The 24,794-nt window shown below is 46.5% G+C and overlaps 2 protein-coding genes across 2 annotated transcripts in view; one reads left to right on the top strand and one right to left on the bottom strand.

Moving 5' to 3' along the window:
• Positions 1-1,551: 1,551 nt before the first annotated feature.
• Positions 1,552-5,315, top strand: Fam25a (family with sequence similarity 25 member A). Its single transcript, XM_032919384.1, has 3 exons — positions 1,552-1,684; positions 3,347-3,409; positions 5,061-5,315. Exons 1-3 carry the CDS (start codon positions 1,612-1,614, stop codon positions 5,192-5,194), a joined length of 270 nt encoding a protein of 89 aa, XP_032775275.1. The 5' UTR covers positions 1,552-1,611; the 3' UTR covers positions 5,195-5,315.
• Positions 5,316-12,072: 6,757 nt separating this feature from the next.
• Glud1 (glutamate dehydrogenase 1) overlaps positions 12,073-24,794 on the bottom strand; it is a 32,660-nt gene continuing 19,938 nt past the window's right edge. Inside the window, exons 6-13 of the mRNA XM_032919294.1 lie at positions 21,564-21,743; positions 20,508-20,645; positions 19,718-19,855; positions 19,362-19,442; positions 17,364-17,487; positions 16,337-16,428; positions 14,840-14,902; positions 12,073-13,319 (exon numbers count right to left, since the gene is read on the bottom strand). Of these exons, the coding sequence (XP_032775185.1) occupies positions 13,200-13,319; positions 14,840-14,902; positions 16,337-16,428; positions 17,364-17,487; positions 19,362-19,442; positions 19,718-19,855; positions 20,508-20,645; positions 21,564-21,743 (936 nt within the window). The 3' untranslated portion in view covers positions 12,073-13,199. The remainder of the gene's footprint in view (positions 13,320-14,839; positions 14,903-16,336; positions 16,429-17,363; positions 17,488-19,361; positions 19,443-19,717; positions 19,856-20,507; positions 20,646-21,563; positions 21,744-24,794) is intronic.

The following is a 24,794-nucleotide window of genomic DNA, read 5'->3' as shown; positions in this document are numbered from 1 at the left end:
GAATTCTCCTTGCAGCTGGCTTTACATAGATCCTGGGGATTTGAACTCAGGCCCTTTGGCTTATGCGGCAAATCCTCTGCCCAGTGAGTCATTTCCTCAGCCTGCTTTTCCTTAGGAAGGGCTCTTCCAAATCACATGTCTGCCCACTTCAGTCCTAAGGAGATGGCAATGCTAAATGTGGGGCTTGGCCTTGTGACTGGAGGTCCTACTGCACACAGCATCCTTTAACCACAGCCCAGGGCCTGCCAACACCACCCAGGAATGTGAGAGGGCCTCAGCTCTAAAGGGCATGGGCTATGAGGGCCCTTGCTCTGGTAAACACTAATTAAGTCCTGTCATACCTAGCAGGACGGGTTTGAGGGATGAGAGAGGCTTCACAGGGATGAGGCCTTAGCCATAGTCAAGATTATGTGAGTGGGAACATTGGATGACCTTCTGACCCTGTCCCTTTGCCAATGGAGGCCCTCAGCCCTTTCGTGCCAAGGGGTCTAACATCGAGTAGAGCCTCCTGCTGAGAGAAGCTTCTTTTTTGATAGATGAGCAGGAGGGAACAGGCGTTTGCAAGAGCTGTGTACTCATCCCACTGACTATCAATGACACAGCCAGGAAGGCATAGCTACCCCATTTTATAGATGAAGAAACTGAGGCTTTGTTTGGACTGGTGATTGAGGGAGGTAACATGTGGAATGTGGCTTGAGGAATCTCTCCCTATCCTGAGTAATGAGGGAGGCAGCATCTGACACACCAGGAAGCTGTGGAACTGCCCCTTGGGGGAATTCGAGTTAGAGACAGATCTCCTCAAGTAGCGATGGGGTCTTCTGCCTAGATGTCTAGGATATGGGGAATTAAGTGGCTACTACTAAACTCACAGAGCTTCCCTAGGAGCTGCACCCCAAGGTACAAAGTGGCCAGGATGCTCCCATGTGCTGGCCGCCCCAAGTCCCGAGTAACCCAGGAGCTACGATGAGTGAAACTCAGCTGATCGAGTCAGAATGACCACATGGGCCAATGCTGTGCTCTCCATACAGCCAGGCAACACCCTGAGCCTCCTGTCCAGGGGAGACTACAAGGCTGTCCTGCTGGGGCAGGGTCTTGGCAGTGGGACAGGCAGTGGTGCCCGTCCACTTGTGCCTGACTCAGGGGTACTTTGGTGCTAGGCTTTAAAAGTCTGACTAGGTCACACTGGGGACCCTGACAGTCAGCCCAGAGGTCTTGTTCTCAGGTACAATCAGTGCCCAGGTTTAGAGAGCTTAGATTCCAGCCAGGATCTGGAAGAACTGTTGCTTCCGAGTGCTGTCCTCTCACAGAACATTTGAGCTCCTTGTCCCGGGGACTAGACCTGTTCAAAGCCGATCTCTCTGGCTCTGCCTTTTATCTCTGCTTCCCAAGGTCCTTGTCAGAGGGAACAGGGGGGTGGGGGCTCATTGAAAGGAGGGTAGTGCACAGTACTGGGGTAGCCCCACCCAGGTTCTGAACTGACTCATCTGCTTAACCTACTACTGGCTGGGTAAGGGCAGGGTGCCCTGGAGCCTGGCAGGCAGTCTAGGCACATATATAAAAGCACGCTCTTCCAGTCCGGGAGCTCTACCTGTCACTGTCTGCTGCTGCACGATGCTGGGAGGCTTGGGGAAGCTGGCAGCTGAGGGCCTGGCCCACCGCACTGAGAAAGCTACTGAGGGAGCAGGTAAGGGCCTGGGTTTCTATCTCCCCAGAAGTTGGCAGACTCCTCTGTTGAAAGTTGATTCCAGCAGGCAGGCAAGAGTCTGAGTAGGCAGAGGCCCAGGCCCATCAGGAAGCTTGGCCCACTGGCCCCACCAGGAGACGGCAAAGTTGGGGCACCGAGGCTGGGGTAGCTGCCCAGAGAAGAGTTGCTGCCCAAGCAGCCCCCCCGGAGCTGGGGACTGAACCCAGGGCCTTGCGCTTCCTAGGCAAGCGCTCTACCACTGAGCCAAATCCCCAACCCCCAAGCAGCCTTTTTACTAGGGGATTTCTCCATAACCCAGAATGACCTTGCTTGGAGGTGAGGAGTAGACCAACACGGAGGAGACTGCAGGAGGCCAGCAGGACCCAGGTGCTGGGTCCTACTTTTTGGAAGCCTAGTGTAACTTTTATGTCACTATTGCTTATCCCAGGGCCGGAGGCTGTAGCTTGGTGGTAGAACATTTGTCCATGCAAGGCCCTGGATTTTTGCAAGAACTATAAAATGAGATGAAACAAAAATCCTACCTAGTTTGATCAGTTTTTGCCAGAAAAAACTTTAAAGCTTCAAAGGTTCTTTTATTATGAAACCACAGAGTCTGATCCTGTTCAAAGTCCAAAAGGACATTTCTATTTCTTCCAAGAACCGAGGACATGGTTGTGCCACCAAGGTCTGTCAGTACTTGTTCATGCGAGTCCCACTTTGGGACAGATAAACACCTGTGTCAAGTTGGCAGTCTCATTGGAAATAGCTGCGGACACATCAGCACTTATGTCATTCTTAACCCAGCAGCTGGATCTGACCCTCCCCTTTTTCTTGTTGTTGTTGTTGTTGTTGTTGTTGTTCTTCTTCTTCTTCTTCTCCTTCTGCTTCTTCTGCTTCTGCTTCTCCTCCTCCTCCTCCTTTTCTTCCTCTTCTCTCTCCTTCCTTCTCCTTCTTCCTCCTCCTCTTCTTTTTTTTAAAGAATTATTTATTTATTTTATGTATATGAGTACGCTGTAGCTGTCCTCAGACACACCAGAAGGGAGCATCAGACCCCATTACAGATGGTTGTGAGCCACCATGTGGTTGCTGGGAACTGAACTCAGGACCTCTGGAAAGAGCAGCCAGTGCCATCTCTCCAGCCCCTGACCCCCTTCTTAATCTCCCGGCCTTCTGAGTTGTGAGGGACACAGCAACGGACAGAAGCAGTTTTGTCTCTGAAATTTGGGTTCTAGCATGCTCCCACAAATCCCCCCAGAACCTGGAGGTGGGTAGGGATAGCCTCTCTTCCAGGAAGAGCTGCCTTGAGTTTAGCTTCTCAAGAGATGTCCAGATGTGGCTGAAGTGGGACAGCCAGCTCTTCCTGACTAACAAACTAATTGTCCCAACAAACCTACTTTGGTTCAGGTCTCCAGCTGACAGAAGGCTGTTCTAGGTATCCATGCCCTTCCTGGCTGGGGGGAGGGGCGTGGAGGGCTCTGCACATCTCGGCAGCCAGGCATCTTAGGGTCTACGAAGGGAGGCAGTTAGGGGTTCTTTTAACTTGTCTGTCATGGCTGGGGGCAGCATGCCGGAGTCTTACTTTATTGTCTAGAGGTACACGGGCCATCGTGAGGGAAGTGGGCTGACATATTCCTTCACTCTGAATTTGTCCTCTCTTTTCAGTTCATGCAGTGGAGGAGGTGGTGAGCGAGGTGGTGGGCCACGCCAAGGAGGTTGGAGAGAAGGGTAAGGCTCAGGCTGTTTGGAGATGGGAGATAGGGGAGGAGGAAAGAAGGAGAGACGCGGGGAAGGAAAGGACAGAGGGCTGCTGGGTGTAGCTCCAGGGTAGAGCACTTACCTAATATGTGAAGTGGTTGTGTCCCCAGAACTGGAACAGAGATAAGTAGGGAGGGAGAGAATGAAGTAGGCAGGCAGAGACAGGGAGGGAGGGAGGGAGGGAGGGAGTTAGTGCTAGCCTTAATCCTTTTCTTGCTCAACTAGACCCCGCCCTGCCCCAGATGTAGCACCCTCTTGGCTGGGATGCAATTATCTGTAGGTTGTACCTTTTGTTAGATTCCATTTAGGCTGTTTCCTCTGTGGGATGTTAAGAAGACAGGTACCGCAAAAAGTGACGTGCTTAGGGACAGAAACTTTCAGCTAGATAACCGTGTATTTAAATAATTTAAATTTTAACTTATTTTTAATTTAACTTAGTTTTAAATTTAAACTTTACTCTGTATGTGTTATGCCACGAACTGAACAGTGTACAAAACATGTCACACTCCACTGTCTACAACCAAGTAGAGTCCATCTGGACGAAGGACTTACATTTAAATATGTGAATATGCTAAACCGTCAGACGATAATTATTTAAGCTTAAACGGCTGAAATGAAATGCCACGGATTCATCCATTCATAAGCAGCTGAGTTCATTGTTTTTATAGCCAGTGGATGGAACATGTCTATGAGCCCAGAACTTGGGAGAATGAGGAGTTTGAGCTAGCCTGGGTTACATAGCAAGCATCAGCCTCACTCAAGAAAGAAGAGGCAAAAGATGGAAAAGAAAAGAAAAGAAAGAGACGTGTTGCTCTGGGCACTGAAGTCTGGAATCCCCAGTGGCAGCAGAGGAGCATCTGGTGAAGTTGGCTCCTGACTCATGAGTGGCACCTTTTTGTCATGTCCTCACATGGCCGTACTAGCTTGCCCTCCTGGGTGTTGCCTCTCTAGCTCATGAGGCTCCATCCACCCCACTAAGCTCACCAGAACCACACCTCCCACCTCTTCACGGGACGATCTTGAGGAGAATGACAACATGGGATTTTGGGAACACAAAGATTGAGACCAAGGAAGTGTCACAAGAGATGTTAGCATAATCTTGAAGAGGGGAGGCTCTTTTTGACTGAGATTAAAAAACAAAAACAATCCAGGAGTCATAAAGAAAATATTAGTAAAGTTTCAACATAAAACTTTACTATTTTACGTAGGAGGGGCGAGGTGGGGAACACAAGAAGCAAATTGGAAGTGAAGTCAAAAGGAAGGCTACATACAAACTGTGAGAAAATAACAGAAACAAATAATGCAATGTAGCAACCAACATGAAAAATAGTCAAAGAATACAGACCATTAGTTTCTAGAAATGTAAGTAGCCAGTGCACCCGTGAGCTGTTAGTGATGCCTCGTTCAAATGTGAAGAGACAGTTTGAAAGTTGGTGGGGTGGGGATGGTGGGAGTGGGGTAGGGGGTTCTCGCCAAGTGAGAATGACAGGTGCACTTGGCCCTCTGTGTGCAGGGAGGTGCTGCTCCAGAGTTGACCCCGTAAAATGCCCTCACCTCACAGGCCTCTCCTGCTGGAAGCACAGTGGGTCACCCTCACACTTTTCTTTTTCTTCCCCAACAGCCCTTACCGATGCCCTAAAGAAAGCCCAAGAGTCAGGGGACAGGGTGGTGAAGGAGGTCACTGAGAAGGTCACTCACACCATCACTGATGCCGTTACCCACGCTGCAGAAGGCCTGGGCAAACTGGGACAGTGAATCTGCCTACCAGCAAGGCTGGCCCTTCCCGCAGGTCAATAAAAAGTATGGAATGCGAACAGAGTCCGAGTTTACCTCTGTTTGGATGGGATCCCTGGGCAAAATGGTTTCTGTCGTGTTTGCTTTGGACACGAGGTCTTATGTGGAGCGGGCTGGCTGGAACTCACTTGCTGTGTGGCTGAGCTGACCTTGAACCCTTGCTCTGTTTGTTTGCCGCCATCCTGAGTGTGGGACTGTGGACAAATGCCAGCAGGACTAAGTGTTTTTTACTGGAAAATGCTGCCCACTGCCAGCTTCTCTTCTGCTTAGGAGGTATTCAACACACCTGCCTGCCTGTTGTAATTTCCAACCCCAATAAAAAAAGCACACAACCCAGTTATTAATTATATTTATAAGCTATATGCCTAGACCGGGCAGATCTATCACCATATTAACTTATTCCCCAGCTATGAGACTCCTTGCAACTTGCAGCTCCTCCAGGCCATGGAGTTCTGCTCCGTTTTCCTCCCACCTCCTCTTCCTCCGTCCCCTCTCCTGCTCCCACTCTCCAAGACCTCCAATCCCTCCCACCTTTCCCTCCCACCGTCCAATCACAGGCTCTAGTCTTTATTCGAACAGCACGGTGCAGCCCACCACACCTGCCACCTCTTGAATCAGACGAGGACTCATCATTCTGACCAGCAGCCTGTGTGTGTGCAGGCTGGCCAGCACCACCCCTGCAGCCCTGGAAATACAAGCACGTATCGCCAGCATGGCTGCTTTAGTTTTTATTCCAAGCGTGGGTGCTGAGGATAGAGCTCAGACCCTCCTGATCGCTCAGCACGCCCTTTCGCTAGGCAGTTAGGGAACCTCGAACTCTTAGTCTTTCCCAGGTCTCTCTTTTCCTTTTCTTTCCTTCTCTGCTGAGTGAACAGAGAGGCCTTAACAAGCATTAAGCTGATCTCTAGCCCCACCCAGCCCATGCTGCCGCTGTGTAATGATAAACGGCGTTGAGGAGCCCAAGAGCACATTCACTGTGGCATCCTTTGGTTTTCCTCGCAATGGGAGATCAGGACCGACTGGGATTCAGAGCATAGCTGGGCTGCTTGCTCTAAAAGACCCAGATAAGCATTTATGCCAAATGGTACCCAAGCCAGTTATCGAGGAAGAAGTCCACTGCTTGTTTCTGGAGGCTCCTGTTGGACTCCACTTGGAGACCTTTGGGCAAGACATAGGTAGTGGGTGGCAGTGGCTCTCCTCCTTTTCTTTTTTCTTTTTGGAGCTGAGGACTGAACCCAGGACCTTGCGCTTGCTAGGCAAGTGCTCTACCACTGAGCTAAATCCCCAACCCCGGCTCTCCTCCTTTTCATGAGTGACTCAGTACCTTATATGTGTGCGACTGGATGTGAATGCACAGCCCTGGAACATCCCCACTCAGGAGACAAGGCAGGGGGACTAGGAGGACAAGGTCAAGCCTCAGCTATACAGTGAGCCTGAGGCCAGCCTGGGTTACATAAGACCCGTCAACAAGAAACAAACAGTGTGTAAGTAGGCAACATTTAGAAGTTTTGGAACAGGGGTTGGAGAGATGGCTCAGTGGTTAAGAGCACTGATTGCTCTTCCAAAGGGCCTGAGTTCAATTCCTAGCAACCACATGGTGACTCACAAACATCTGTAATTGGATCTGATGCCCTTTTCTGGTGTCTGTAGACAGCTACAGTATACTTATATATAATAAATAGATAAGTAAATCTTTAAAAAAAAGTTTTGGAACAGAAGCTGGGTATGGTGGTAATGCTGGAAATTCTAGCCTTGGGAGGTGGAGGAAGGAGGCTGAATTCTAAGCCAACCTGGGCTACATGAAAACCCTTAAAAATAGGGGCTGGGGACAATGTGGGCAAAGGGCTTGCTGCCCAAGCTTGAGGACCCAAGTTTGAGTCCCCAGCCTCCAAGACCCAGAGGTATGGAGCAGAGACGGGTGGATCCTGAAATCTTGCTTGCCAACCAGTCAAGCTGGGAGAAATGGTGAGTTACAGGTCTAATGTGAGACACTATCAAGGTGAAGTGTGCTGGGGAGGAAGGCACCTACACCAGCCTCTGGTCTCCACAGGTGCATGGGCTAGTGTACCTGCAAATACACATGCAACATGCACGTGTCACACACACACACACACACACACACACACACACACACCCCACACTGGCGATACACATTTCTGGGGAGCATGGATTAAGATTATGTGTAAAACTATGATTTTTATTTATCTTGCTGGAAGCTATTTGCTTTTAGCAGAAATGACGAGATGAGGAGAAATGATGTTTTGGCTAAAGAGTAGTTGTTTTTTCAAGACAGGGTCTCTCTGTGTAGCCTTAGCTGTCTTGGAACTCATTCTGTAGATCAGGCTGGCCTCACAGAGATCAGCTGTGCTCGGCCTCCAGAGTGCTGGGATTAAAGGTGTGTATGCATTCCACCCCCTCCCTCCCCAACCCCTGCCTAAACTGGCTTCTTAACATGTTTTGGTTCTTCTAAATCTGTCTCACAGATTTCTACAAGGCTCAGGAATATCAAAGGATCCACGCTGGAAATAGTACAGTCTAGCTAGTGTTGTACTTATCTTGGCTTGACTCCTGAAGACTTCTTTGGATTTCCCCAATCCAAACCCAAGCTTGGAGGGCTAAGGACAGCATGAGGGAAGATAGGAACTAGAAAGGTGTCAAGGGGAAAGATGCATTCACTGTCGTATGTTCATGGCAGCAAGAGTGCGACAGCAACAGGAAAACATCCTGTAACCAGACACCTATAGAGTCCACTGAGTGGAGAGTTCCTCAGTCTGGAAAATGAGGTCTGCGCCTGGAAGTCTACCAACCATCCTTGGCTAAAAATAACACCGACACAGGAAATGGAACATTCCACGTGGCTACAGAGGAGGAAGGGCTGGGGATGCAGCCCATTGGGACAGTGCTTGCCTAAGACAGGGGAGGCTCACCGCAGGCTTGAAAGGACAACTAGGGGAATGTAAACATACTGTGTCAACTAAGTAAGATCCCAAATACGTTTGCAGAGCAAGTTCACTTTCCGTAAGACAAATGACGTATGAGAAAGCAAACTTTACAGCTCATACTCAGCAGTGTTAGCAGGAGTCCTGTCTGTGGGATATGAGCAGTCCTTCAGGGGTGTGCTATTTCTCTGGTGTTTGACTGTAAGAGCAAACTAATGCAGCTGTTCCAGAATACGTTGTGGAGGGCAGTACTAGCTTATTCCAGGCTCTTTCCCAGTGACGTGCCGCGGGGTGCTCACCACTTGGGAAGAGTGACTAAGCAGCCTTTGGAAGCAGAGCCCTGAGGACCACTGCATACCGGGGTTAAGACAGCCGCTCGCTAGGCTGCAGAGGCCAGCTTGCATTAGTGAACGTGCATGACCAATCTCATGTGAACGAGAGCACATGCTGCGAGTTAGACAAACAGGGAAACTGTTCTATCTAAGGCTGGTGAGATGGCTCAGTGGATAAAACGCTTGCTGAGCAAGCCCGGCAGCCTGAATTCGGTCCCTGAAACCCGCATAAAAGTGCAGGGATAGAACGAACTCCATGAACTTGCCCTCTGACCTCTGCAGCACACCATGGCATGTGCGTTCCCTCACCCTGCAGTAACAATATTAAAAGAACTGTTCCATCTTCAAAGAGTCCGAGTGCTGCCTGCACCTTAACTCACACCGCACTGCCGTTTCCTCACTAAGCACCTTTTCTGACTTTCATTTTCTCCCTTGTGTACTTGGCAATGTGGGGCGTGAAGTCAGTGTTATAAAAATAATGGGGGTGGTGTCAGCAAAAACGGTGTGGTGTGGTGTGTCCAACTTGTCTCATTCTGGCTCATCCTCTGCTCCGACTTCACCACAACCTAGCAAACTAGCAGTGGGCTATTACAGGGAGCCTCGACAGTCCTGAGATTCCAGCACTAGAAAGTTACAAGTACGATTCCTGGAAGTTGGAGGCCAGACTGGGTTGTAAGAGTTAAGACTCTGTTTCAAAGAGGCTAAACAGCCTACAGGCCCCTGAAAAGACAGAATGTAGCTGGGAGTTCTTAGAAGACCTCATTTAGCTGGGCACGGTGACGTAGATCTTAAATTCCTACATTCAGGATAGGGGCAGGGGGTTATGAGTTTGAGGCCAGCCTGAGCTCTGCAGGGAGACCTAAAGGCTGGGGGTGTAGCTCAGTGGTATTTGTTAGCATGTGCTAGGTCCTGGGTTCCAGTTAGAGCACCACGGAAAACAAGGGAGCCCTTACTTGCTGTGGTATGGCCGGACCACACCCAACAGGAAGGACCACCCACTGCCAGCTGTCTTTCCTTCTCCCAACAGCAGCTCATTTTACACCGAAGGCCTTCACTGAGGGCCTCCAAAGACACTGATGTCATCCCTTAAGTCGGTGGCTGCTCATTGTTTGAACAAACAATAGGAACTTTAGTGGGAAAACTGGGAAATGCTAGGCCTGCGGGGTTGGTACACTCAACTTATTTCTGGGATCTAGAGACGCCTGCACGGAGCTGTGCAGACTAAGGAAAGAGCACAGGCCTTAGCTCTGACCTACCTCGAGGGTTTGGGCCTGATGGTGGAAGATCTTCAAGCTGCACACGGCACTTCCTGGCAGCGAAGCCTTCCTAGCTCTAGACTGAAGAAATCTCCCCAATGGCTGAGTAAGTAGAAATGTCAGTGACCACATACCACAGACTTCAGGGTCAGTCAGAAAGATTAAATAAGGGTATGGAGGGGAGCAGACTGAGCTGGCTGCTGGTCCCCAAGAACATCACGGCATGTATCAGGACTCTGAAATGTCCCAGGCTGGGTGCAGCTCAGAGTCAGGGGACTGTTATGTGTACGGGTGTTTTTGCCTGTATGTGTCTATGTCATGAGTGGGCCTGGTATCCCTAGAGGCCAGAGAGGTGGGAGTTAAGGCAGTGGTAAGCCCCCATGTGGGTGCTGGCATTGAACCCGGGTCCTCTGAAGCACAGCCAACTCTTACTTAACCACTGAGCCATCCCAGCAGCCTGTTCTCGACTCCACAATCTGCCTTTCACCTCACAGGAGGAAGTTACTATAGCTTTTAGGGCTGTTTAAATCCGTTGGCCACTCAGCACGCTGTGAGGTGACTCAAACACAGCCTTAACCTTTAGTGGAAAAGGTCTCCTCGGCCTAAATAGCACATCATGCTCTTCTGCTGGCCATAAGATTGGATGGTGGCTGTGGGCATGAGGATTCCTTGAGTCTTCTGAGCCTTTCTTAGTTACCCACTACCCAGACAGTGCTTGTTTGACATTGGCCCTGGATCCAGTCCTCAGAGCATACTGTGGTCCTCCAACATCACCTCAAACAGGTTTTGTAAATCACTGTATGGAGAACTAGAAAGTTGCCCTGCCATTCCCAGAGAGAATTTAGTTTTTCCAAAGACACAACAGGAGACATTCAGGGTCTGTCAGACTCAAGTTCAATTCCTTCCCCATTCTCTATGCCCTGACCCCTTCATGAGCACCTTTCTTCAATCCTTAGTTTTTTTCCAACCATGCCCGGGAGTATGGTCAACATGACCTGGGGGAACGGAAGACCTCAGCAGCTGCCTGCCTCGTGTCTCTTCTCTGGCCTCCTAATTCACACACCCTAGTGATGAGCAAGGTTAACTACACCCTGCGGTACTCGGCCACTCTTACTGTCACTGGCCTGCGTCCTTACAGCCCTTGTAGGTGGCAGGAGAGGTGGAAACAGAAGCTCCTGCGTGTGGAAAGCACAGCATCTCTGGCACTCACAGTAGGAAAGCTGGTCACTGAGAGTCTACTTCCTAATGAGTACTTACAGACGAACGCACTGGGTCACTAATGAGCACCTCAAAGTAGATGCTGTATAAACACATGTCCACAAAGAAGAACTACCAACGGGTAGTTAGCCAAGTGCCATAACCGAGGATGACTGTCAACTCCTGATCCTCCTGCCTCACCTCTCTATGCTCAGATTAAGGTGTATGCTACGAGTCTGTGTGTGGTACTGGGGACTGAACCTTAGCACCCTACATCCGAGCCCCACCACCCACTCATGTAATATGTTCTTTTCTGTACCATCTCCCCGCCTTTACCAGACAAGGTGTCACACAGGCGATGGTGACAGTATAGCTGAGGATGACCTTGACCTCCTGTTCTTAGTGTATAATGTAATGGGCTTCACTCTAATTCCTCATCCCATGTCTCCCTCGTTTCTACTCTGCTCTCACTTCCTGAATGTATTAGTTTAATGCCTTAGAAAACACTATTACCCTTTCCTTGTCCTACATGCTCCCACACTTTCATGTCATTTACACAAGCATGTGTGTATATATAATATGGAAATATTTTTAAACTAAAAATACAACTACTGTATGACCCACTCTAGGAACATTCCCAAGGAAATCTGAGGGGACACACCACAGACACTTGTGCATCCATAGTCATCCACATAACAGTTCTATTTGCAATGTGACCTTAAGTAGCTGTTAAATTCTGTATCTAAACTGCTTCAAACGAAACTTTATTTCTAGGATACCAGAAAAAGGCACTCTAGAGCAAGAAGCAGGAATATCAGGAGGAGTTCAAGGGTAGCCCCAGCTAATAACAACTTTGAAGGCAGCCTGGGCTATATAAGACTTTGTTTCAAACAAAAAGTACCAGAAATCACACTAATATATTATTAGGTTTACACACTACAGCCTCTTCTCCAAGAAGATAAAAAATAAAATAAAATAAAATAAAAATAATCCAGGAATAAAATTTGAGGAGCTCATGACAGAAAGCAGTGACATAGTTATGAAAATTTCTGAACCTCAATTACTGTTTAAATTTACTAAGATTATCAAATATGAAAACACAGAAAGGAAACAAATTTTGGAAAAGGTAGACTTTTAATAACTGCTTTTATCACCAAGTTAATCATGCAGTTACAAAGTAGTTAGAAATTTCTGAAAGGGTACTGTTAAAAAGAAGCGCTCATTCTTATATAAATAATGTCTGGTACTTCTGTGGAACACTCCTGTTCAAAAGCCCTGGCCAGTAACTCCCCAAACAGAAGTCAACCCCAGGCAGTCTCCAGCCTGCGGATAGCGAGGTGCTGTGTGGACGGCAAAGCCTTGGAGAAGGGACACACAGGCTGAGTGTGAAGCCTGCCAGCCTCCACACAGGGAGCCGAGTCTTTTCTTCTGGGACTCTATTTGAAGTATGGCTCAGTACTCAACATAATAGATCTCCAAATTGGTAAAGTGGTTACTCCACTCTCTGGACTGCATTACAAGTTCCCAAGAGTCCCTCCCGTGTCACTTGCAGGTACGCCTGCCCCCAGTGCTACTTTATTTCTGCTGGACTATGCTGCAGGGCCAATAAGCTAAATGATACTGTTTTATGTTATAAAAAACTAGCTTCTTCCATTTCCTATATTTTAGGCGTTCACTGCTTGAGTAAAGGTTAGGCTTAAGTGGTTGAAGGCAATTTTATTACAGCAGCATGTACTGGTTTATTCTGAGAGAATAAAATACATGAGAAATAGCTTTTATTTGTTTGCGACTTAGAGGCTGAGTTATTTTGCTGATGTAAAGCAGCAATAACTCACCCGAAGACCATGCCACCTTTGCAAATGCCATGTGCCTACTTCTTATGTGCTCAAGCTCCCAGGCTTGTCGGGAAGTGGCTGACTCTTGACTGCCTTCCCTGGCTACAGCACTAACCCTGTTGGGAAGAGTCCAGAGCGAGGCAGCATGGCCAGGAGCAGAAACTTTACTTAAAGCGAAACACCTAACTGGCAGGATACACGTGATTCCTACCTTTACACCATCAGCTGGCACATGATCTGCTAACTTAATCTTTCTCTTAAGGGGCTGATTCCAACTGACTTGTTGAGAACAGTGTCCATTAACTAATGAGTCACAAGAACAGATTTCTGTGGTTACATGTAAACTTGTGACAGGTCTGCAGAAATTATAGGTGAAGAGGGTGGTAAAGAAGTCAGCTGTGACCTGTCTATGTGAAGGTCACGCCAGCCTCATTGTACACCTTGAAGACTTTCTCAATGGCATTGACGTAGGCAGCTGTTCTCAGGTCCAATCCCAGGTTATACTTCATGGCTGTGCGCATAATTTGCTGGAAGAAAGGGGGAAAGGCAGTGAGACCACCTGACTGATTAGCAGGATATGAACGCGAAGGCATGCAGGTGTGAGGTCTAGTGCTAGTCCCGCCCCATGACCAGTCTGGACAAGACGCAGAAGGCCAAAGTCAAAAGACTGGGCCAGCAGCGATGTTTCTGGCAGGAAGGACCAACGCTGTGGAGTTAGTGGATGTTACTCCAGGGAAGAGCAGGAACTGAGTCCTCACAACCACAGATGCGGATGCTCTCTACTGCGATGTCCTGTCATCTGAACGCGCTCAGCTCGCATCCTTATGCTTATACAAGATAACCAGGAATGGGGAATGGGAACATCCTACAATTTCAATGATGACATCTGAGAGCCTTGAATATGCTACAGGCTGATAAATTAGACTTTAAAAGAAGATGCTCTAAAAGTTACATTTCTTTATTTAGTGTATGTGTGTGCTTTGTGCATGTGCACTCCCATGTGCCAATGTGCATGTCGATGAGGGAGTTGGTTTTCTTCCTACTATGTGAGTCCCAAGGACTGAACTTAGTCAGAGTTTGTGGCAAGTGTCTTTATCCAAGGAGCCATCTTGTCAGCCCATTATAGTATATTAATCTTATCAATTAAACAAACAAAACCCACCCCCCAAAAACTAAAACCCAAAACCCCTCAGAAAATATCAAGCACAGTGGTACATGCTTATAACTCCAGTCGTGGGTAAGTGGAGGAGATAGGACAGGGAGCCCAACCACATCCTTGGATACTTAAGTGAGTTCAAGGGCAGCCTTGGGCACATGAGATTCTGTTTTAAAATAAACCAAACAAACGTCCACTGACAAGGGCCACCTTCTTCAGTGGACTCTGTCTATGCTGCTCCAACCTGGAGTCTTTAATCCCAGCACTTGGGGAAGCAGAGGCAGAGATCTCTTTGTGTTCAAGACCAGCCTGGTCTATATTTAGCGTTCCAGAGCAGCCAAAGCTACATAGAGAGACTGTTTCATAGAAAGAAACAAAAAAAAATTACACTCAAAACTGTTACAGTTAAGGCCCTGATGTAAAATAGTTCAAATGGGGGTTGGGGATTTAGCTCAGTGGTAGAGCGCTTGCCTAGCAAGCGCAAGGTCCTGGGTTCGGTCCCCAGCTCCGAAAAAAAGAAAAGAAAAGAAAAGAAAAAAAAAAAGTTCAAATGGTAAAAAACCCAAAACTGAAAATTCCTTATTTAAACCAGATTCTATAGTAAGGTTAGCTTTGGGCTGTTAAATTCTGGTGGACTGATCAGCGTTCTAGCTTGGCTAGCTACCTTTGTGGTAACAATAAACTGCCCAACTCAGCAAAGCTTGGTAAATGCTTACGATGTACCGACAGTAGCCATCACCTGTGGCTAGAAAGGCGCATGTTCTGCTCTACACTCGGGGACCAGGTAACGCAGTATACAAACACGCAATCTGCCTGCCGGGATGACGTGGGTATCCAACCATCTGTGCTTTACAGCTATTAAAACAAAGGCAGTTACCCCTGTACACATACCCTGGCAGATCGCTCCATTGTGTAGGCCAAGCCAGAGTGCACGATGTCTTTCTCAGATGCACCCTGTTAGGAAAAAGAACACTCACTTAACAAAACCACACGTAAGATATGCTTCCTGTCTCTAGAAGAGTACCCAGATCAGGTTGACATGCAGCAACACAGGATAATTCCCATACTATATCAGTGCATACTAGCAAGCTAGACAAAGCATTCTTCAAAAGCAATTTAGTTTTAATGATACTGCACAATAACTCATGGAATAAGAGCCCAATGAAAACAGCCACAGGAAAGAAGCCAGAGGGCAGGAAGTAGTCAGGTTAGCACGTTCCATTCCAGATGCTCCACACAGCTGGTGTCCAAGCACGCTCACCACTTCTGCAGGTGAGCAGGGCCAGCCACAGAAAGGAATACGGCTAAAGCTGACAGCAGCTCTGGGAAGACCTGGCCTGTGGACTTATTGCAGCTTCAAAGCTGGAGGGTCTAAGATCGTTTGTTTCTATAGATGCCATCCATTTGGCTTCTTGGGAGGGACTGCTGGACACATTAAGTCACTAACTATCGCTTCTGATGGGACACAGCACAGCTCTACGGTATATACAGCCTAGGGTGACGATGAAAACTTGAAGTGGGTTACCAAGAGTGTTCTGCTTTGGCCTGGCGTGTGGTACATGCCTGTGAGTCTAGAACTTGGGACATGAAGGGAGGAGGACAGGAGCTTATTCTTGGCCACTTATTGCAAAGCCAGTTGTTAAAATTTATTTTATTTACATGAGTACACTGTAGCTGTCTACAGATGGTTGTGAGCCACCATGTGGTTGCTGGGATTTGAACTCAGAACCTCTGGAAGGGCAGTCAATGCTCTTAACCATAAAGTTAGGGAGATGAAACAACTTGTTAACGGGCAGAACAGCACTGCTGCTCTCACTCAAACACTTACTTGAGCAAAAGATACCATGTTCTGGGCATGTTTAGACATTAGAGACACAACATTGAAAAAAAAATTCTATGTTTTTACAGAGTGTACACTCGATGTATATGTTGTGTACATACATGCAACATACATATACAGACTTGGACCTAGGAGGCTTTTTTTTGAGATGGGGTCTCAGTAGCCCAGGCTGACCTTAAATTCATATCAACCCTCTTATTTGTACAGCCTGAGTTCTAGGATTACAGATTAAGCTCTCTTTGTAATGTGTACATATTGAGACAGACACACTTTGAATTAGTTGATACATCTTTTGTAATCTGTTAACTCTGTGTCCACAGAATTATCTATTTTCTGTCTCATGTTTACTTTTCAATCCTTGCTGACTGTGTTAAGTCGTCTGCTGTACCCGAGACAGAATCACTTATTAGCCATCTTTTTTACAATGGAATGAATGGTGATAGCATTATGGTTAACATCCTGCTAAGAGTCCATTTAATTTACCTAGCCTGTCTGAAAGACAGGGCAGGGAGCATGTGTAAAGGCCACTCTGGTGTCCCCACACTCACCGATATTCTGTCCTGGAACTCTGCTGTGGGGACCACAGGGATAGTCCCGCCGTGCTTTCCAAACTTTCTCTCTAAACTCTCTTGAACGGACACTGTGAAAAGCCAAGAAACCAAGGTAAGAGACTGTTAATAGGGGAGGGAGGAAATAAAGGTACAATCACTCTAACCTACCCATGTGTAACCCCGAAACCAGTGTTTCTTGGTTCTTTTTTTTTTTTTTTTTCCCGGAGCTGGGGACCGAACCCAGGGCCTTGCACTTCCTAGGCAAGCGCTCTGCCACTGAGCTAAATCCCCAACCCCCCGAAACCAGTGTTTTAGACATCTGTACCCCTAATGACACACAAGGGTTAATCATTAAACACCCAGGAAAAAGAACCTAGTCAAATTCCTATAGAAATGTGAATTTAGGTCACTGCTGTTTCCATAACACCCATCACTAGGGTTTTCTTCCTCTGGCTTTGTTAAAAAGAAATGTTGAGGGAAGAGAAAAGAACAGAGAGGAACATTCTCAGAGAGGCAGAGTACTGGGACACAGTTGGAGGTCTTGGCCTTATTTCAGCTGGATGACAAATTCTTAAATGTGGTCAAATAAAAAGTATCGCCAGAGGATTCAAAAAAGGGTTTGCACACATGGCAGATCTTCTGTAATTAGTGTAGAAAGAACTGCTCTCATTAGCATTTTCATAAATGTTAGCTAGGACTTCTCTGAGAGCAACTAGAGAGATCAGTAATACCAGTGGCAGAGCTCATGTCTGAAAAGACTTTACTGTACCACTAACTTATAGATTGTATGTGGGGAAAACGCTATAAAAGTTTGACTGTAAACATTTGAGACCTAATATGTTGACTATTTATTAAAAATGTGTGCTTTTGCTCTATGGCCTAGGAGACAGGACAACTGTTTTCTGTTCTTAGGCAAAGTCTCTAGAATTATCAGGAACAGATTTCCTAAGTGTGTATGTTTTCCCAGCTGTCTTTGGCCCACAGGACAGTTTTTGGAGACACAGACAAGATTTTAAGAACTCACTGAGCAAGTGGTAGTTCGAGTCCCTTTCATATTTGAAGGTCAATCGGCCATAGCTGACGTGATTTAGATTCTTTAGCCACTCAAAGTAAGACACCGTCACTCCTCCAGCATTCAGGTAGAGATCCTATGCACAAAATGTGACAGAAAAAATATATATACAAGGATGACTTACTTTAACAGAAGCTCATGAGACATCGATGACCTCACACACGCAGGTATGTATATGGTGCACACATGGAGGAGGAAGACGACGTCTAAGATTCGGTTATCTCCTTCCACCATGTGGGTCTCAGGCGGACGCTGGACAGACTTGGTGCTGAGTAACGTTGGCTTCTCAGCCATCTTGTCAGGCTAAGGAACTCAGTCTCAATACCAAGGTGGGCTACAGAGCTGTGCTATGCCAACCTGACACAAGCTAAAGTCACCTGAGGAGGGAAGCTCAGCTAAGAAACTGCCTTCCTAGCATAACTGTAGGCAAGCCTGGGGAGCAGTGGGTCTCACCTTCCCAGTGCTCCCAAAACACTACTTCTGCTGCTACTTCATAACTCTAATTTTGGTATTGTTATGATTTGTAATGTAAATACTTTTTGAGATAGATATTTGTCAAAGGAATAGAGACACACGCGTTGGGAAATGCTGCTACAGGGCCTTTTCTTAATTAGTGATTGATGGGGGAGGGACCAGTCCATTATGAGTGGTCCTGGGTCCTATAAGAAAGCAGGCTGAGTAAGACATGGAGTCAGTAAACAGCATTCTTCCTTGGGCTCTGCACCAGCTTCTGCCTCCAGGTTCCTGCCCCTTTCTTTGATGATGAACAGTGAGTGCTGTGAAAATGTTGCTGTGGTTACCGTGTTTCACCACAGCATTAGGAACCTTAACTAAGAAAGCAAACAGCACAGATGTATCTTAGAGGTCACTGGAGGATGCTGGTGATAGCTATGGTGATAGCTTATTCTTACCACGACCTCAGACTAAACTAACTGCTCACCAATCAGTGGACCCATGCTGTCTCACTACCTAAAGGCAGCCTATTTCAGTTAAGTGAGATTTTCTTCCTTTTCTTCAGATGCTAACTGTAAAGAGAGCTCTTAAGGGTCTACATTAAGTCCTAATAACCCCTCTGTTTCACCCCGAACCTTGAACACATATTACTTGCAAATTAAGAAAGAGGAAAGAGACTTATGTGTGGGTATGAGTCCAGAGAGGCGGCAGATCCCGCAGAGGTACAGGCAGGTTGTGAACTACCCAGTGTTGGAGCTCAACCTGCAACAGCACTGTAGGTTTTTAACTGCTGTGCCATCCCATCTCACCAGCCCTAGGTTTTCCTTTCTTTTTTTTCCTCTCTGAGTAAAGCAGGAAGAGACATTCAAAATGCATAAAGTTAGAAACTGGGTAACAAAACTTAAGAATATAACATAGAATTGGATTTTTAGCACAGTATGCATTTAATATAACTAAATTTTCAGGGGGTTAAATATACTCAAGTTACTGATGGAAGCTAGAAAGTGTTCAGGACTACAGGAAAAGTGGCTGGCATATTATACTCACCATGCTTCCAATCCCTCTCTCTAGTCTTGAGGTGCTGGGGATTGAACCTTGGACGACGTGTATGCTTAGGCAAGAGCCTACCACTGAGAGTCCAGCCACACCCGTCGCCATTATATTTTTTAAAGGCAAATGAAGGCTAGGAATTTACCACATCTGTTGGGGCAGTGGTAGCCCGTGCCTTTAATCACAGTACTCAAGAGGCAGGAGCAGGCGGACCTTTGTAAGTTCAGGCAAGCCTGGTTTACACAAAGCCTACTCCGGAACCCTAACCCTGAGTTCCAAGACAGCCAGGGCTTACAGAGAAACCCTGTCCTCAGAGACAAAGCAAAACAATACAAAAAAGAATTTACCATAACTTGTGATACCAATGGCTCATTTTCCTGCCAGTTTCTAGCAAAATAAATTACGAATCCCAGAACATATAAAACCTGAGGAACATAGGTGACTTACTGGAATAACCATGATGTTTCTTTCTAGGAAAATCTTATCAGCCTCTGGAGTGGTTGGCCCATTGGCACCTTCAGCAATGATCTGCAAAAGAATTGTGGACATGCACAGATGCTAGGAAAGTCCTCACAGGAAAGCTATGTATGTACAGATAAGGAGCTAAAAGAAAGCACATAATTTTAGTTAAAATTAAACCACTCTACCAAGTGTATCACATTGCCTTTTATTTGTCTGTTTTTCTAATTTTTTAACCATGTTTTGAAACTGGTGATGGTGGCAGAGGACACTGGCAGACTGGTATAGCACCCTAATGCCCTTCCACGCCGATATTGCTGACTGGTTTTCATAATGGTTTTTACCTTGGCTTTGACTCTGGGTGCATTGGATTTGGTCAACTGCTTCTCGCTGGCTGCAGGAATTAAAATGTCGCAGTCAGCCTCCAAGATGCTTCCTTCATAGACCTTGGCTTTGGGGAAGCCCAGAATTGATCCATGTTGCTGTAATTGATTGGAAATCAGAATTAATGGCTGCCAACAGAGTTTAAATGTTCGCTTCAGTGTCTACTACACAAAAACCTGCATTTTAAGAGCTCTTTGAGAAGCAGGGATGGTGGCTCACTTCCCTGTACTAGGGGCGCTGAGGCATGGAGGGCGCAGTGAGTTTGAAACCAGGCTGGGCTATCCAGGGCGCGAGGCCAACAAAACATAGAGAAGGGCAGGTCTCAAAGACACCTACTTGGAAGTTCATGGAAGGCAAGAGACTGACCAACCTAAGCCTGAATGAAAAGACAACAAAACAAAATAAAACAAAAAACCCAACCCAACCACGCAAAGATAAAACCAAGAGGGAGAAGCACGATGGGAGGTCTCTGCCACAAGCCTGATCTGAGCTCAGCCACCCGGGAGCCACACGGCAGGACAAACGACTCCTGCAAGGTGTCCTCTGACCTTCACGCGCACGCTGGCACTAAATACATACAGATCCATAAAAACGCCGGTCTCAGTTTCTTAGGGTGAGACGGCTCAGTGCTCGCCATCAAGCACTGACCTGAACCGAAGCTCTGGGACGCGTATGGTGGGGAGAGAACAGACTCCCGCAGGGCTGACCCAACTGTGCAGCACAGCACACGGCTAGATCAGCGTAACTTACCAACTTGAAATCTTCCAGTTCTTTTGGGTCAATACCATCTGGATTCCATATACTCCCATCAGATTCTCCAACACCAACACATTTAGCACCAAAACGATGTAAATATCTCATAGAGTGCAGGCCCACATTACCAAATCCCTGTGAAGAACAATTATGCATGACACAGACTTCATACAGATAGTATAATCATTTTGACCAACATAAATCCACATTCTACTAGTTTAGAAGCAAGTCTCAAAACCCTTTGCTCAAAGCAGCAATGTTCTGGGACAGCAGATGGCCTAGATGCTCCAGGTACCTGCCACCAAGTGTATTCTGATGGTCTCAGTTCTACCCTGAGGACCCGTACAGTGAAAGGAAAGAAGTTGCCTTTTGGCTTCTTTGTGTGCACACAGACACATACAGACCATATTATAAATAAACAATACAATCTGAAACCCAACTCTGTGTTACCTGTGAGACTGAGCCCTGGGACAAGTCCCAGCCACACAGTCAGAGCTTAGGTCTCGCGCCTGTGTGTATAACGTACGCTGCTGTTGGAGGGAATGCTAACCCTGAACCTCAGTGAATACAGACTGACACGACGCACTCAGGTACGGGTGAGCACACTTCTGATGCTTACTGCTGCTTCAGAGTTGAAGCCTTCCCTTCTAAATGCAATGTTATGCTTAGATGAGGACCAAAAGAAGTGGTTGACAGTCATGTATTTAATATCTAATATTAAGACACATTAAATTGGGTCTAATTCTATGAATCATATTCAGGTTAAGAAAAAAAAAGCTTCACTCAAAAAGCAACCATTATAAAAACCTAACAAGTTCTCAAAGAGTCCAATGTTAGTGCTGTAAACTGAAAAATCTTTAACAATCTAATGTGTATCAGTTACTGTGAAAACAAAACCTGGGGGCCGGTGAGACGGATGGGTAGATAAAAGCATGTGTGCCCAAGCTGGGGACCTGAATTGAATCCTTGGGATGGTGGAGGGCCTGACGTGCTGACCTCCAATGCCCATAAATGAATGCGCGCAGAACAGAGCGAGGACCCGCACTGCTTTACCTGAACAACAAACGTCTTATCGCCAAGCCCCGGGGTCATCCCTAAGATGCTCATGTAGGAAGCTTCATTGATGAAGTTCTCAATCCCGTGGAAAACACCCCGGCCAGTAGCGGAGATGCGTCCGTGGATGCCTCCTTGGCTGATGGGTTTACCAGTGACGCAGGCGTGTGCGTTGATATCCTGTAAGAGGTAAGAGGGCTGGAGATGTAGCGCACAAGTATACTGTGTTTTCCTGAGTGAGGCTTGAGGTTCAACCCTGGCACCATGTTAAAAAGAAAAAAATCCTGTGAGAGGAAAGAATCATCATCTAAAGAAGAATTTAGGTCTCTTTTGGGACAGGCCACTGACCTTAACCTTGTGATCCTTGTCTCAGCCTTCTGAGTGCTGGGATTACAGGCAAGTGCCACCACAGCCAATGCTAAGCGCTGTTCCTATGACCGGGCCAGTACAACGAAGCACATTCTCATTAAGGGTTTGTGCATGTTGGTGTGGCCCTGCCTGTAACCCCAGTGTCTGCTGAGGCAGGAGAGGCTCAAGTTCAAAGGTGCCCTGGTTACACAGTAAGACAATTTCAAAACACAAAACCTATAAGGGTGTACAACCTCTGAGTATGTGTGAGTTATATTTAAAGTTCACACTCACCAACAGGGAAGGAGGCACCTTTTCCAACTTTCTGTTCTTAGGAATCTAATAAGGTAGGCTATTTTTCACATTGAGAGAAACAGTTTAGGAATTTAGTGTTAAGCATAAATAACACTAATAAAATCATATAATTCAGCTTGAAACTATCATTAGTCCTTTACTGAAATCCTAAGCCATATGAAGTTAGGGCACACATTCTACTTGTAAGCACCTTAAGATTATCAATACAAGGGGTTGGGGATTTAGCTCAGTGGTAGAGCGCTTGCCTAGCAAGCTCAAGGCCCTGGGTTGGGTCCCCAGCTCGAAAAAAAAAAAAAAAAAAAAAAAAAAAAAAAAGATTATGAATACATAAGGGGGGGAGGATGGGGAGGGGAACACTCATATAGAAGGGGAGAGGAAGGGGTTAGGGGGATGTTGGCTTGGAAACTGGGAAAGGGAATAAAATTTGAAAAATAAATAAGAAATACCCAATTTAATAAAGATGGGGAAAAAAAGGAAAAAAAAGATTATCAATACAAAAAAGTTCAAAAAATAAAGAACCAACAGAGGAATTATAATTTTCTTAGATGGAAAGATGCTTAAAAAAAAGTCTGGGATTGGTACCACACACTTATAATCTTAGCTCTTGGGTTAAAGGCAGAGAGAGGCAGGAGAATCTTTCTTTGAGTTCAAGACCAGCCTGCTCTACATAGTGAACTCCAGTACAGCCAGGGCTACACAGTAAAATCTACTCAAAGAATTTCAAAAGATAACATTCAAAAGAAAATTTTAAAATGGTGTTCATGGACAAGATGCAGAAGCCTGTACCTTGGTAGCACTAACAGATCTGCAAAGTGGATGGGGGTGATTGCTTTTACCACCAACCTTCCCGTCTTTCAGTTAAGGCTGTGCATGTCTTTGGTTTACAAAGAGGCACGGTTAGAAAAATCCGGTCTCTGGAGCCCCAGGACATGGCTCACTTGGTAAAGCAATTGCTGTGTAAGCATGAGTATCCCTGGGGCTTGCCAGCTGGCCATGCAGCCAAATCACCGAGCTCCAGGTTCAGCAAGCTCCTTCCTTAAAAAAACTGAGAGCAGCTGTGGAGGACAATGTTGACCTTGGGTCGCACATACACACACACACACATAAGGGGAAAAGGATTGGGAGGGTTCCTTTCTGAAGTACTGCACACTACAAACACAGCAAGCAGACCACTGTGGAGCAGACACATTCACTGACCACTGAACAGAAGAAATGAGAGGAAGCATGATCATACCTAGATAACCAGCAGAAGATGAACGAGGAGTTTTAAACCAGTGGCAAAACATGCCTGCTAAGTGAACTATTGTCCACTACAATAAAGTGATCAACTTCATACTACATCCCTACCCAGAAGTCACCTGACTTTTATTCCTATTAAACATATTTTTTATAGAGAGAACTTGGAATTGTATTTGCTACAGTTACCAACAAAAAGAATGAAAGCCCATTAGAAAATTAGGCAGTCTAGTAAAAGCTCCCAGAGTTGTAGTTTTCCCACAGTTCTCTTTCATGAATAATTAACACCATGAACACAGAATTGCAAAGCTGGTGCCAAATGGTTCTAAATTGTGGAAATGCAAATGCTGGGGCTGAAGGAAAGCCTGTGTGAGGTTCAGGCCTGGTGCCAACGGACTCCCTAGCATACTTAGTAGGATCATGTCCCCAGCACCATATTGCCAGTAGGGTTAAGCCACCAGTAATGCTAGCTTTTTCACCTTGGTTTGCGTCTTTAGATTTCTTATCAGCCAAAGACAGAGAGCTTTAACCATCTCCATCCAAGGTTTATTTATTTCATTCATGCTGTCACAATTGTGTAGGAGCATTGAGTAACTGCACTGCCTGCCAGCTTTCAGGAGGCAGTGCAGAGCCCAGCTTGAGAGCTCAACTCTCAACATTTAAAGGTGGTCAAGTCAGGCCTGACAGTGAAGGCTCAAGCTTAGCTGTGATAAACTCAGCTCCTTGGGAGTCTGAAACAGCATAGCTCTAAGTTTCTGTATACACTGGGTTTTACAGCAAGATATGAAAGTGAGTAGTAGTCCAAATCTTACATCGTTGCATTTCATTTCAGAGACAGGCCTAATAAGGACTGTGGATTGTTCTCCATACATCACTCTATTTAATCCCTCCTTCCTTCATCCTAACAGTCTGGGAAGCATGTTCATACCTAGATGTTTCCTTACATATGAGGAAGCTAAGGCACAGACTCCTAACTCATAAAGCTGGTGGGCAAAGGAGGCAGGACTGCCTGTGGTCCAAGACAGCGTGTTAACACGGCTCAGGAAATGTATCTCTCCTCCAAAGCCTAGCTTCCCACTAGGGCCCTGGAAAGACTGCCCTGAGGACCCAGCCTCTTACTCCCTGGAAGGACTGTATTTCGCTTACATGCTCTGCCTTGCACACCAATGACTCTGTGGCTCATATCCAGCTAATTAACAGCCAAATAAAGCCCTTTTCCCAGGCAGCAGACACCTTTCAGAGACTCCCTTTGCTTCTCTTCAATGCCACTCTTCTTAGCTGGAGGCTTTATGCCCCATTTCCCTCTCTTCATACCCGCCTGCTGTCTGGGAT

The sequence above is a fragment of the Rattus rattus genome, chromosome 13 (assembly GCF_011064425.1).
Source record: "Rattus rattus isolate New Zealand chromosome 13, Rrattus_CSIRO_v1, whole genome shotgun sequence".
Taxonomy (NCBI): domain Eukaryota; kingdom Metazoa; phylum Chordata; class Mammalia; order Rodentia; family Muridae; genus Rattus; species Rattus rattus.
The sequence above is the reverse complement of the archived record's forward strand: the minus strand, read 5'-3'. Positions and strand labels throughout refer to the sequence as shown.